The sequence below is a fragment of the Natrix helvetica genome, assembly GCF_964273705.1.
Source record: "Natrix helvetica genome assembly, chromosome: 4".
NCBI lineage: Eukaryota > Metazoa > Chordata > Lepidosauria > Squamata > Natricidae > Natrix > Natrix helvetica.
Window position 1 is genome coordinate 124,606,577 of NC_138550.1, and position 15,688 is coordinate 124,622,264.

Here is a 15,688-nt window from a genome sequence, read left to right on the forward strand (position 1 = left end):
TAGTGGGAGTGTTAGCTCAGGAATCAAACTGCTGATACAACTGCATACTACAATGACACAATGATGACTAATAGCATAATGTGCTCAAATATCCAGCTTTGTTCACAGCAATATTCTGCTTATCTTCAAAGGGAGAAAACTCAACTCCTAGAATGAACAGTACTGGGAAAGGGAGCAGATTAGGAATTAAGGGCATGTTCAATCATTTGGATGCAATAGGTGGAGTAGGGAGTATTTCATAATTGCATATAATATTGCTTTGGCAAGAACCACAGTGAATTAATTCATTTGCTGTTGGCTTTGAAGCTGAAGTTGCAAAGCAGCATGCTAAATTTCGGGAACTAAGAATACTGTCATGTACAATATTTTCATCTTGAACAAATGCTCATGACTTGGTCCTGATATTTGTAAACAAATATGCTTACATTTATAAGATAAAGTGATCAAAATTGAAGGCCAATGGAGCTTATTATTATTCTGTTTTTAGATTTGTAGCCCAAATAAGGACAGATAAAGAATGGGATTTTAAACCTCAATAACTTGAGAAGATTACTGCTGGTATTAAGAAGTGCAATACAATTTAGCTTCAGTTGTTGTTGTTGTTGTTTTACTTTATTCATTAAACATGAAACTCAGTCAACTGAACATTCAAAAATGCATCTCACAAATATCATTGATTGGTGCTAATGGTTGATATGTGTTGCTGCCAGCATCCTAGGTATCAACCAAGTACCTTCTTAAAATATACAATGTTCTGAGTAGCGCAGTTTTTTTGCAGTTCCATTGGTGTTATTGCAGGAAGCTGCAATTTGTTGATTTATCTTATAAAATTCTTGGACATGGTATCAAGTGCCCCAATGACAATGGGTGGTAGTGGTGGTGGTGGTGGTGATGATGATGATTATTATATCATGGAGAATTAATATTTGATTTTTGCTAATGTAAAATGGTCTAAGTACATCTTTTCTGGTTACCTCAATACAAACATGTTCTGTCTAGCACTACAGCAAAAACTGAGTACAGTCAGATTTTCTGTTTTTAAAAGGATCAGGGAGATTAACCATTCCTTCTCAATTCCAGGAGAGGCCATGTGGCTCTCAAAATAGGTAAGGCAAGAATCACGGGCCCTCCCTTTCTCTCATGTGTTGCTACATGTACAAAAGTGATGGGGCTTTGATGGCACAGTCACCCTGTCAGCTCGACATTTTTGGTGCTCCTGCAGACACCGCTTCTAATTCTATCAGATGTTATCTGATAGCTGCAACATTCCTTTCTAAGGCTAGATTCATTTGTCCCAAACTATCTGCTCCAATCGGCGAAAAAATAATTAACATTTGCTACTAACAAGGCTACTAACTGAGATTCCAACTTTAATTTCATATACTGAATTAGGTAGATCATTTAATTACTCTTGAGAATTGCTGACTGACTTATCATTTTGCTTGTGTATTCTTCTCAACTCTGTGCCATAGAAATCTTAAGGATATTCACTAATTCTACTCAGAAATGGGGAGCAGCCTAAAGAAATATTAATTGACTTTCCTTTTTTGAACTATAAGAAACTAATGTTTGCATGTCTGGACTTCAGGAGAGGACCTTGGACCTCTCAGTGCAAACAGGAGCTGGTTTCTTCAGAATTTGTTTCCCAGTTGGTACATGCTGGATTCCCTGCTATCTTTCAAATCAGTATTTGCTTGAGTAATTTATACTGTTCTTGACCAAAGTATGAGCAATTTATTGTGGCATATCAAAACTATGATAAAGCTATACATAGCTCTTAGTTTTATCGGACATAAAATGCATACTTTAAATCATTACTGGTACAAATGAAATCATCAAATATTAAGATCAGAGTATAATTTATCAAGCATCATTTCTCCCACACAATTATTGGAAAATCAATCACAATTGCATCATATATATTTTCAGTCAATTCTCAGAAATTATGCTTTTTGGTTTCAGACTACTTAATCTGAAGAGGCAGTTGCTATTTATTCTAGTAAATAATGCCAACATTATTCAGTACAATATTTGGTACAATTACTGTGTCCTAAAATATTTCAATTCAAAAGTTATGTTTAACATGATTACTAGGAATGTTTCATTTCCAATGATAAATGTTATACTGTACTTATTAATACCTAATAAGTAATGCCAAAGAATGTTTGTCACTCTAATATTATATGAAATATTATGATAGGATTTGTGAGCAAGTATTAAGAGAATAAGAGAATGATCTGAGGATTTGCAAGTTTAACAAGATCTTCAGCCAATTCTCTTATTCTCTTAAGGAAACCCATCAATGAATAACCTATGAACCATTTATGATGGCAGACATTTAGAATATGGTTTGATGTATACCAAACACAAAACATGTGCCCATGTGGCATCACTGCATTTGAAGCCATATTCACATGTCTCTTAATGAAGTATAGCAAGATCTTGATTCCATAGCAATTGCAGGGGAGAAAAGTTGGACATATCTTACTGTGTGTCATATAACAAGGTATCTAGGACTGTTCCCTCTTCCTCCGCTGCGCAGTTGATATGGAATGAAAATCAGGATGTATACTTGTCATTAGGAGCTATGTAAGCAGGTCCTAAATAAACATTCACCACCCACCACGCCCTGAATTAAGCTCTGACGAATTCCCAGAGGAGCAGGCTTTGGGGAATCCACCGTACCTTAGCAATTGAAGTCAGACTGGTATGAAATGGCCAATCACAATATCCTTACTGATCAAAAGAGAAGTCACCATAATGGAAATTGGGTGGGACCAGTTGGTTTTCTTCTCCTCTCCAATGTTTTAGCAGAGAAATTAGTTGGATATACTGTATTCTCTGAATTTCGTTTGAAGTAGGAGTAATTCATCAGTGATTTCTCAAAATCAGGATTTCCCTGTAAGAATGGAATAAGCCCTTCTATTTACACCGTAGTGAGATGGCAGCCAATGAATTGGATAAATAAATAAATAAATATTTTTTTTTAAGTTCAAAGGAAGAATTTCTCTTGTGGATTCTTCTGGATTTAACTTAAATGTAGGAAATCAGAAAGACTGCAGAGAAGACAGAGGGAGAACTGTCCAGGGAAAGACACAATATAGACATATACCTGTTCTTGGCTATCATGGAAATAAACAAATATATCAACACTTCCTATTTGTATTTGTCCCAAATTCTCTTCTGCTTTGAAATAATTTATCAAACAAATTGAGTTTCATTGAATTGAAAATTGCTATTGGGAAGCGCCTGTAACAGAAAGCAGTAAGCACACTGGAACTTGATGTTTGTCCTATCGAGAGTCAATATCATGTATCCACTATTTCATCTCTCCAAACCTTCAGCAGCAATACCAAAGCCACCCATCATTGCTTTTCCTGTTGCCCACTTGATATGCTGACAACAAGAAGAGACCAGAACTACTCTACCCTGAGTTCTTACAGTAACAAAAATCCCATCATTCTGCAGAATTCCAAAAGAAAGAAAAGATCAGAAAACAGCCTGAAATTTTGCATTCTGGCTCCTAAATTCTGCAGGGAATAGGGAAACCAGCAAATCTTAAATTTTGGAGGAAGAGGCAAAGCCATCAAAGGAGGAGTTTCCTTACAGGAGTTGAACCTCAAAAGGTGGGAAAGGGAGTAAGGCAATCATTCCTTCCACTACGCAAAGGAAGGCAGAGCATTAAAAAAAAAATCTTAGCTCAGCAGTAATTTTAATTACACAGCAGTTGAACCAGAAATTAGTAATCTCAGCTCTCCAATACTGCTGATCTCATGGGAACTCACGTTGCCAAAAGTGGTTTCAAACTGGTTCGGAACTCTTGAGTAGCAGGATCTCTTTCTATTTGTAAAGAAATTTTTAAAAAACTACTCAGTATGCACATATCTAAGTAAATTTGCAGTTCTAGGAACCATCTATATCATTGGACCTAAAAAAAAGTGCTGTGGAATTACAATCAATAACTTTATAATGGGGATGTGAGGCAAAGCCATAATAAGCATTGCATTGAAAAAGCAAATACTTTTTTAACATTAGCTACGCCCTTCTGAAGAAGAACAGCTCTTCCTTTGTTCTTTCTTGTTTCATAAAATATGTGTGAGTGTGGAAAAACTTTCTTCGGTGCTGCTGTATTTGAAAACTATTACCTTTTGCACTTGGAAACATAGGGGCTTTATCATCTTTTCTTTGCTATTAGCTGAAAAAAGACTGTTAATGACTAATAATTAAATAATTAAAATTATGATTTTTTTTTCAAAAGAACCTGAAAGGTTTAAATAGCAAAGAGAAATTAAGTCTATCTCGTTGAACAAATGAAGTTGTTCAGGCTATCACTTCATGTAAAATGCACTGAAAATATAGATAGTCAAATGTGTTTCAGGAAGTTTAGTCTCCTGTTTTAAAATATTTTTGGGCAATTTATGACCAATACCGCTTGCACTTCTCTAAGTTTGTGAGGACAGCATTGTTATACAATTAAATATTTGTGTCTTTAAGGAATGAGATGTATTCAATGCTATTTGGTCAAAGTTTTGCCAATCCTGCATTCATAGTTACAGCTATGTTCCAAATGGTACCATATGTGAGGTCTTTGGTGCTCCCTGAGTTTGGTTGTTTTCCTGAAGACATTTCATCACCAAACGACATCCAGGGACTTTTAGCATGGACCTTCCCTTTTGGCACTGATGATGTTATCTAGTTTGGTAATGAAATGAAAACAACCAAGTTCAGAGAGCACCAAGGACCCACAGTTCAACCCTGACCTACAGATATTATCTTCCATTGGTGGTACCTATGGTTAGAATTGGGTTTAGTGTCAACTTCAGGACACCAGGGACACACATATTTCTTTAATTTCTAGCTTAAAATGGTTATTTCACTGGTAGGGTTTGCTCCCCAGTAGGAAGAACTGATTCTGTTACATTACATCTGAATCAATTTTCTATAATTCCCCCCAGAGTAACCAAATTATGTAGCCACTCTTTCTACATGACAATTGTCAATAGATCTTTCCATAAAGCAAGTAAAATTATAACTATTTGAACTTAAACATCTAAACTTACTATTTTTTCTATTTTAATATACATTTTTGAAAAAAATGTTACTGAGAGAGTTTGGGAGATTCTTTGGCAATTGTTCATTTTATGGTCATCACATTCACAAAAAAGTTATACTGTTATGAAGCTATCAAGTACATGGCTTTTGATATAACAAGTTCAAGATGCAAGACAGGTTCCTGTCCCGAAAAACATACAATCTAAAATTTATTATAGGAGAAACTACAGCATAACGTCAAAAGAAATTGTGCTATACCATTTTTCTTCTTGCTATTTAAATAACATTACTTCACAGCTGCCAATTTAATTGAATTGGACAAAATATTCCAATTATTTTTAAAAACAAAATCATAAGCATAACTTGATGCATGAATATAAGTTTTGTTTGCTATTGCAATTCAAGCACACTTTGAATAGTGTACAAATTTAAGATTTAAAAGAGTTAAAATCATCTTATATGCTGTAGCCCTTGGTTCACATCAGTGCAGAAATAACTATGTTGTCATTACGCCAAAATAAATATTATGTAACTGATAGAAAATAATTCTCATGTGCAATTCCTCTTTCTTTTTCTTTTTTAAATCTCTTATGGCCCCTTGGACAGCCAGTATAATTTAGTGGTTAATGACAGAAATATTGGAATAGTGGATCAGAAATCAGAATGAGTTCAGTCTTCACCTAAACTAAAATGAAGTTCACATATATCTTACAGTATGCTTCTTCAGACACACCCAGATTTTTGGTGTTATGGGAAGAATCATCTTGAAAATCCTCATATTTGGGGAGCGGCTTGTCATTCCAGAAGCCTTAAGATACAGAAAATGCCCATGCTCTCCATTACATGTGGAGCAAAACTGCAATTGAATATTTATTGCAAAGGCATGATTGCAATATATGTTGAAAGTAGAGTAGTATAGACCAATAGAGTAATAATATCCCAAGAATCATAGATTTCAATTTTAAAAGCAAATGTCTAAACCTTGGGTCATAAATCATTTGGTGAAGAAGCAACATTCCTACCAAAATTTACAGAATGTGAACACTTGCTTTTTTCTTCTTCTTTGTCCTGAAATTGCTAGACTTTATCCTACAAGGTAGAGATTTTTATCAAACATTTGAATTATACATGTAATGGAAGCTATTTATTTATAAGAGATATAACTTCTTTGTGTTCTATCTAAAATTATTGAGGTATGTTATCATTTCTACTTGAAATTTACTTATCTGGTGAGAATATCTGCTCTAATGAAAGTAAAAGCTTTAATTAAAACCAAAAATGGCAGCATTCCAAGTTTTGAAATGTTTTTTATATGTGTATGTGAGAGAGAGAGGAAGGAAGAGAGAGGAAGAGAAGCTAGTCTGCTGCTGACGCTATTGAGTTTTAGGATGTTTAAAATATTACATTTTAAAATAAAATCAAACTTTATTTTATCAATTTGGAGTTTTTTCATCATGTTTGTTGAAACTAAAAGTGGGATACTAGTGATGTTCGGAATGTTATGAAATCAGCCTCAACCAATATTGCCAACAGTTAGGGGTGTGTGGAGGTAAACTTAAATGTAAGTCATTTAGCAAAAAAAAAAGTGAGAGAAATGCTAATTTAAACTGAAGGAACCATTAATTCAAAGAAAAGCAGAGTTGTGTTGCAAGGAAAGTGATATACATGAAACCAGTTTCTGCATTATGATCTTGTGCAATAAGATTCTTTTTTTTCTTTTCCAGGATAATCTTTTCCAACTATCTTAAATTACATGTCAGAGTTCATTAATGAGACCATTATGCTTATTTTGTCATTATTTTGTTTCTTTTCCAGGTGTCTCTGGATTTCAGCATCGGTTCTTTTCATGTTGAGGTAACAATCACTTCAATTCATTTTCTAGTAATGTGTACAATATAAATCTAATTGAGACTTGCTATAAAATACTATTTAATGTAAATCAATATGCAAGATTCATCCTTCCTTATTGTTTGAGCCTTTGATAGCCACAAGGAAAGCATTCCAAGCATATGATCTTATTTTCACACATGTTCCTCCTCTGCCTCCCTCAGGATCGTGGCCTGGAGTCACCAGTCTTCCCAGTGACCCACTGCTCTATGTCTTGAGATAGTATGGCCCTCTAATTCAAATGCTGACATTAACATAGAAGCCATTCTGATGACATTTCTTACCATTTACAGCTTCCTAGGATTAGACCAGCGGTGTCAAACTCAAGGCCCGGGGATCAGATCCAGCCTTTGGGGTCCTTAGATCTGGCCCATGGGACCACCCTGGAAACAGGAAAGGACCGGCCCGCACTGCCTCTACCAATGAAAACCGAACTCCATTTTCGCTGGCAGAGGGTTGCAGGAGGCCACCACATCTGAAAACAGAGCTCGTGAATCCATTTTTGCTGGCAGAGCACTTGGGCCATCACAGGCACCCCCAACGCAAGTGATATTGAGCTGGCCACACTCACACTGGCCATGCCCACCCCGGCCCCCTGAGGTCAAACACAACCCTGATGTGGCCCTCAATGAAATTGAGTTTGACACCGCTGGATTAGACCATTCCACTTCAAACATCTGGGTATCTGGAAATATTCTGTGAAGATTAAAGATAGTAAAAAGCTTCTTGTTAAGCAAAAAACAACAGATAATGTGCAGCTAGGCTATTCTATTTTGGATTTTAAATCTACTATTACATACCTGTGATGTCATTTAGTTAGTCCAATAATATTGGTGTGTTCTTTATTCAAGGTAAAAGAATGGAATGAAAAAGGAATGGAGAGATGGAAATCCCATCGGAGGCAGAAACGAGAATGGATTAAATTTGCTGCTGCCTGTAGGGAAGGAGAAGATAATTCAAAAAGAAATCCAATTGCAAGAGTAAGTTCCAAGCATTTTATATAGATAAAATTCAAACAGTTGCAAGAAGCTAAGCGAACAAAAGCAACACCTTAGCTAAGGGAATTTCCAGACCAGGTTTTTATTATGCAGTTACTCTGACTCATCAATGGAGTTTTATGTAGAGCTCAAATATTTTCCATAGGTAAGCTTGCTGTTTTCCCTACCAATTTTACTATACAGTCTTCTCTTTACATGCTTTTCCCCACAAAAATGGAGGGGGGGGGGGGAATATGAAATATACAATCATTTTTTGGAGTACTAGGAATATGTGTATAAAAAGATTCTGCATATTGCCCTAGCTAAAAATGGAGCTACATTTTTCACTTGCATTCTGTCAAACTAAAGTTACAGGTTTCTCAAATATTTGGTCTGATTTTACATGCTATGTTAAGCAGGACAACATACTTATTTTATGCCAATTGAATATATTAATGTATTGAAAGAATATTAAGGAATTATTAATATCTGGTTTTATGAATTGTTTCTTGCCTCCCTTTCCAATCCTTGTGTGTATAAACTGAATTTTATTGTACTGTTTATAGACTGCATTTTTTTTAAGAAATAAAAATATTATGTAAAAAAAGATTCTGCCATAGAACTTGCTGGGCACATAACTTTTTTTACTACATTTTACAGTCAATACCAAATTGGTAATGTTATCTGGACTCAGCACTGGAATATGTATCATTATAATAATTAAGTGATACTAAATCATACCATTTCCCCTGATTTTCATTTACTAAGTTTTCACATACCGGTAATCTGAAAAAACTCTAAATCAGTAAGGAACAACCATTTAAAACTTACCTTAACAAATATTTTTCTCCCAAGAGTTCCACAATAAGAGATAATTACAATAGGTTGCTACTAAACTACTTAACACCTATTACATTCCACATCAGTCTATCAGCTGAGAAGTTCTTAGTCCTTATACTTGGGGCTTCTCCCAAGTCTAAAAACTGAAAAAGATGTTATGGATTTTCCTGCCCAAAGGCCAGGGATATAGAACTAAATTTGTTACAATGCTAAGCACAAGGGGCTAAATATGGAACCATGTAGTTTTGCATATTGGGAAGGCTTTCGTTTCTATATAGAACTGAGGAACACAAATGCATAATTATAAAAAGGAGTTGAGAAAAGGGACATATTGCAAAAACAAGTGGACCCAATAATCACGCACAAGAACTCCAGACAAAATCAGTACACTCAGCCTAATTATTCTAATTACTTTGTGGCTTAATTGTTGTGACTTCAACACATGTTCATCTCCGAGAAGAAAGTGGGAGAGAAATGAACTGGCCTTCCAGCTTGAAGTTTCATAAGCAGGGCCTTATTCTTAGGCTCCTTTCTTTCCTCTGTGATTTTTCCTTAGCTCTACAGAACTGAAGGATAAGTAAAAACCAGTCTTCTTGGGAAAACTATTACTTTGCTCTAACAAGGACAATGCTTATTTTTTGATGACCTGGGTCAACCAAGCAAATCAGAAATTATTTAAATTAAAGCCACCGCCTAATCAACTGCACCTATCCAGGCCTGACAAAATGGTGTCAGTTATCAGATGCCTTAAGGATTCTACTGAGCCATACCAGAACTAGAAGTTTATCACATTCTTTAAGGTTAAAAACAAAATAAAAGACTGCAATATTTTTGGTTTTGTTTTCTAAAACAGATCCGATCAGATTGTGAAAAAACGCAGCCAATTATATACAAAATAAGTGGAGTAGGCATTGATCAGCATCCCGTGGGAATATTTGTCATCAACCAGAAGACTGGTGAAATTAATATAACAAAAATAGTAGATCGAGAGGAAACTCCAATGTTTGTGGTAAGTAATATTGGCAAAACAGATCTTCTTTACTGTTACGGTTAATGATTACAGTATCTAAATCATGGTTACTCACCTCTGTATAAAAGGTGATTTCCTGAGACCACTTGATATTTTAAGTATATTTCTTAAGACTCCAAAAATATGCCTTTGCAGCAGCTGGTAACTTCTAAATTTCCCATTTCATGGAAATGTTAGCCTTTTTAATGAGATTTCAGTTTTCAGTTTTAGAATAAGAATTCGAAGTATACATCTTTCTAGAATGTTGATGGCTTTTAATATAATATTGGGGTGCTTTTGTTGGATAGTTGGTATAAATCTTTTTTATTTTTGGTCCTCTTGGTTTTATATGAGTTACTATGGTTATATTTGTCACTGTTAGCCATGTGGAATATGAGAAAAGTCAGAGATCATTTTGTAATTAGATCAAAGGTGACCTAATTCTTGCAATATGGGATGAAGCTTCTTTAGCTCACTGTTGAAAGTGTTTTGACTACTTTATAGACCTTTTGAATAAAGCTTTTTAACTTTTTTTAATGTCTTAATTCAGATTCACTGTCATGCAATAAATGTTATGACTGGAAAATCAATAGAAACACCTCTTGATCTTCGTGTTCGGGTTCTGGATATAAATGACAATCCACCAATATTTACACAACACATGTTCTCCGGATCGATAATAGAAAGCAGCATGGAGAGTAAGTACTTTCTAAATAAATGCACCCCGCCCAGAATAGTAGCCATATGTATTGTTACATGTATCATTTTGTCAGCTGTATAATTTCTAATTTCTGGAAAACATGCATATGAATCTTTCTTGTATCTTTCTTGGAAGTAAGGACTTCCATTAATTTAATGGCACTTGGAAAGAAGCACAGGATTGTGCCATGAGTCCCATTTTTGTCACTAGAAAAATTAAGTTTGGAGTTTAATTCTCCCATATTGAACATATTGGCATTTGTGTCACTACTCATAAAGGTTTCATTTTGAAAACTGAAAAATGGAGTTTTTCTTTCTTCAGCTAAGGATATCTCTTGATAATAAATAAATAATACAGCACAATATCAATATATGCTATCTTGGTCAGTGAATAAATAACTAGCAGTAAATCACATTTTCTCGCTGTGATGAGTACATGAGTCAAGTGACCTGTTTATAGCTCCCTGGCTTATTTTCGATCACATTTGATATATTTTTCAATTCTTTGATTAATCCTCAGTGGAGTATACAAGTAACCCTTGACTTACAACCCTAATTGAGCCCAAAATCTACGTTGCTAAGCGAGACATTTGTTAAGTGCGTTTTGCCTCATTTCACAACTTTTCTTGCCACAGTTTTTAAATGAATAATTGCAGTTGTTAAGTGAATCTGGCTTCCACATTGACTTGCCAGAAGGTCGCAAAAGATGTTCACATGATATGGCGACATGGAAATTGTCATTAATATGAAACAGTTGCCAAGCACCCACCTTTTTGTCACATGACCATGAACATAGTGCAATGGTCATAAGGGTGAAAAATGGTTGTAGGTCATTTTTTCAATGATGTTAACTCTAACCCAGGGGTGTCCAAACTTGGGAACTTTAAGACTTGTGGACTTCAACTCCCAGAATTCCCCAGCCAGCCATTCTGGGAGTTGAAGTCCGCAAGTCTTAAAGTTCCCAAGTTTGGACACCCCTGCTCTAACCCCAACCCCAACCCTAACCCTAACTTCGAACAGTCACTAAATGAACTGCTGTAAGTCGAGGACTAGCTGTATAGTCAATGCTCGACCTGTCCACCAAAAACATCTAGGGCCTAAGCAGGCCTAATCTGCTTTGACATCTGTCACCAGCAAATTGAGATTATGTCAAAATAATTCCTATGTTGCACTCAGTGTCTAATATTCGCATGTAATTCACAGTTTTTGTATAACAATATTTATACAATTTATTATAGTTTTATAGAAATGGCTGCGAGGAAACAACCAAACTCAGAGACCACCAAGGACCCCTCATTTCAACCCTGGGTTATTAATATTCTCCTTTATTAGTATCTGTTTTCTCATTTAGCTAATCACTCCCCACTTATGACCACTACCACTTAACATTGCTCTATAGACAAATGCTGGGCAAACCAAAAATACAAAATTTGTTCTGATATAACTGAAATAATCTCAAGGTAAAACCTAAGAACAGAATCAAAGCAAAGGTCTACATTACAATTAACTCAACTTTTGTTTAAATAGATTGAAAAAAATGTTTCCTTTTTCATGGGGTACATCTTTGGTAGCAGATCAATAGAAAATGATCCATGAACTCCCATGAACGTGCCTTCCTAGTATGAAAAAAATGCATTCCTTCTTTTCTATAAGCATGCTAAATTAGTGATTTCACAAATGATGGCGCTTATGATTTTAATATCTTAATATCTGACGCTTTTACCCCCTTTTGTCTTTTCCTTCTTTCCAGATACATTTGTAATGAAAATAACTGCTACTGATGCTGATGAGCCAAATAATTTAAATTCCAAAATTGCTTACAAGATTGAAAGCCAGAGTCCTTCAGGACCATTATTGTTTATCTTGAACACAGAGAACGGAGAACTCCACATTGCAAAAGCTCTTGATAGAGAGGTAAAAACAAAACAGAAAAGTTCTTTTGCAAAAAAATAATGTTGGGAAAACAGAATATTCTGTGGCTGGGATGTTGATGGAACTGGCACGGGGTGGTGGATGGATGAATATGAGTTTCATCAGGGCCACAATATTATTTATTGTTTTCTTTAGTATTCTGCATTTTTGTTCTATTCAATACCCACAGTTTCTTCTGATGGCTAGGCAGCTATGTAAGTTTGTTAAATAAATGAATACTTTCAAAAATGCTTAAATGGATACTTTCAAAATATGTTAAAAATAAAATCATTCATAAAATCAATACAATCAATATTCATTCAAAATAAACAAATACTTATGTTGAAAATAAGTGAGATTTCTGAAAACTGAATAACAGCCACAAGCAAAGTGTATGTCAAGAAAATGATTAAGAAAAAGACAGAAGTTTCTCAACTTCTCAATGATCTTCAGGACCACTGACCAGGGTATTTTTCTGGACCGACTCCAGGGGTTGGGTGTGGACGGCACTGTATTCTGCTGATCCAGCTAGTTTTAGTTAGTATTGAAAGAGGTCCGGCCCTTGGCCTCCACTCTGTGGATTCCCCTGGGACTTGGTACTCTTTCCACTCCTGTTTAACATGTACATGAAGCCACTGATCAAAGTCATCCATAGCTACATGGTGAGGTATCATCAGTATGAATGTTCAGCTGTAGCAAACTAAGTGATACTATTGATTTCCTGTCCTGATGTATAGAAGCAGTGGATGGTTGAATGGGAAACAATCCAGAAGCTACCACTAATGTAAAATGCAGCAGTGTGGACAAATACATGGGCTCCTCAATCAGTATTTGTTACACCTTTGCTCTATTGGCTGTATTGGTTGCCAATTTGTTTCTGGATTCAATTCAAAGTTTTAAACTTTAAACCTCTACATAGTATGGGCTAGGTTATTTAAGACACCACCTCTCCTTCCATCCTTTCAGATCTGGCAGGAGAGACATGATATGGGTCCTGTGTACTAAGGAATATCATCTAACGGGTTCCTGGAGCTGGCCCTTTTCTGTCCCAGCATCCATCCTTTAGAAAATCATTCCCTTGAAATTACACCCACCGCAGTCCTGCTGGCCACTCAGAAAGCCTTTAAGACAGATGTTATCATTATGCCCGGGGAATCTGATGATGGCATGGGGCCTTTATTATTTCACTAGTAATTGTATGCATTGCACTCTCCCACATATTATGTTTTATAGTTTTAATTTGTTTTAATATTTTTTTAATTTTAATTATTGTTTTGTACTTAATTGTGTGAACCACACAGCATCATGTATGTGAGATGGCCAACCTTATAAATTGAGTAAACAAGCAATGTGGGGAGACTCTGATTATTTCTAACATGGTAATCCAGTGCTTGCTAATTTAGTAGTAAATCTTATTAGTGCGCTGCATTTAATCCAAACAAAAATTTCAATGAAAGACCAAAGAAGAAGATAAACATGTACAGTATAAATGGAATATACATATTCCAAAATATAAAATAAAATCCATGTTTCATAAAATTAAAAAGATCTGGTTCAGACCAGTGTTCTTTATTAGTTATGTGATTTTTAAAGCATTTGTCACATTATTTCCTCTTCTGTTTCTTCCCCTCCATATTTTCTTTAGGAACAAAGTCAATATACTCTGGTTGTCAAAGCCTCCGACAGAAATGGAGGGCCAGAAGGAATATCATCAGAATGTTTGTGTCAGGTTAAAGTTCAGGATGTGAATGATAATTTTCCTACTCTTTCACAGAGCTCGGTAAGCTTCCTGATACCTAATATGATCCATCATTAGTTTCTTTTTGGTCTGGAAATTCCTGATTTTACACTTGTTCTTCCAAACTCACTCACTGCGGTGGATGATTAGTAGAAATCAATAGATCCATTTCCAGAAAAGGGGTAGTTTAAGATTCATTGGATTAAAAAAAAAATCCATATCCTTCTTATGCAATATTCTGTTTTCAGTCTTTCCTCCAGCTACCACTGGGGGAGAAAGCTGATGACAACAGCTTCTATCCATTACTTCCTAATTACCTTCAGGACCATTGTGTCATTCTAGCTCCTTTCATAAGCAATAGAAGGAAATGTTATGATTGAATTATAAATAATCATCAACGTAGAAATTATTTCTACGTTCTCTAATAACTTCTGGAAATAAGATCCCAGATAAGGGGAATAAATTCAGAAGGGGAATAAGATCAGAAATAAGGGGTGGAAGTCCAGGAAGAAATGAATACATATTTGGTCCACATAGTTACTCTTTTCTTTCCAATGAGTGAATAATTTAAGAGCTTGCTTCAAATTTTCCTAAAGTCAAAAAATTTAGCAATACAGTATGGACCTGGTTTCAGAATCAAACCAGGTAAGCCAATAACTTCTTAGTCCAAAGACTGTGGTTTAAAATTTTAGGACTATTTATGCATTAAAGATGATAGTTTTTTTTACAAAAACATAAATCAGGGATAATGGCATGAAAATAATTTTTAAAAGAGTCATAAATTATATAAAATATGATCTGACCTCTAAAATAGATGGGATTGACTACATCTCATTCATGAATCAACACTCAGTGAAAATAAGTAACATAATCATGAGTATACCTAGGCCAGCAGTGCTATTTCCACTTCACCATGCAGTGAATGAACTTTTTCACTAAAATAAATTATCCCGATAACAGAAAACTTACAACTGAAGGCTAGATTCCTGACATTGCAGTTGCTTATTCGTAATGATATTTTACTCTTAAAAACTGAAGGGCATCCAAAAATGCAGTTTATATCTCCAAATATTGAAGTGGTATAGTCCGTACAGAGTTTTAGCAATTCATTTGTTCCCTGTACGAACCAGACAGGAATTACAATGTAGTTTGGGAAGTTGTGTTGTCATCATGAGTGATAATACAGCTACTGCCCAATAAAAAGAAAGAGAAAAATGAAAAGAGGAAATTACTGTGCTCTACTACATAGTATGATGGAAATAGACAAGTGAGCAGGTAGAAAGCATTATATTAAACTGAGGATGATTTTTGAGTTCATTGCATTTATTCACTATATTCTCTGGAATTCACATGCCATGAATGAGGTCATGCTACTAACTCTGTCTTGAATCTACAGTATAGATTTCTACAGTGAGTAACCCTTCATGTATGAACTTGTATGTTCTTGGAGATTCATTCCATCTAATGTAGGCAGCATGAGCAAACCACACACACAAAAATGTAAATTTTGCAGTGGCAAGGTGAGGCTCTGTAGCCTGACCCAACATTACGCTCATATGTTTAATGTGTGCTTGA

General features: G+C 35.3%; 1 protein-coding gene and 1 long non-coding RNA gene across 7 annotated transcripts in view; one reads left to right on the plus strand and one right to left on the minus strand.

The window, feature by feature from the left end:
• LOC309391446 overlaps window positions 1-15,688 on the minus strand; it is a 95,270-nt gene that overhangs the window by 44,949 nt on the left and 34,633 nt on the right. For 4 of the 6 annotated variants that reach the window (XR_014175277.1, XR_014175278.1, XR_014175279.1 and 1 more), the window contains exon 3: window positions 7,740-7,873. This is a non-coding gene — a long non-coding RNA (uncharacterized lncRNA). Of the gene's footprint in view, window positions 1-2,685; window positions 2,900-7,739; window positions 7,874-15,688 lie in introns of all 6 variants that reach the window. The other 2 variants (XR_014175280.1, XR_014175281.1) reach the window with 1 other exon arrangement.
• The window catches only part of LOC309391444 (desmoglein-4-like), a 35,542-nt gene that overhangs the window by 3,735 nt on the left and 16,119 nt on the right, over window positions 1-15,688 (plus strand). The window contains exons 2-7 of the mRNA XM_081951925.1: window positions 6,868-6,906; window positions 7,791-7,919; window positions 9,610-9,765; window positions 10,316-10,463; window positions 12,215-12,378; window positions 14,021-14,155. Of these exons, the coding sequence (XP_081808051.1) occupies window positions 6,868-6,906; window positions 7,791-7,919; window positions 9,610-9,765; window positions 10,316-10,463; window positions 12,215-12,378; window positions 14,021-14,155 (771 nt within the window). The remainder of the gene's footprint in view (window positions 1-6,867; window positions 6,907-7,790; window positions 7,920-9,609; window positions 9,766-10,315; window positions 10,464-12,214; window positions 12,379-14,020; window positions 14,156-15,688) is intronic.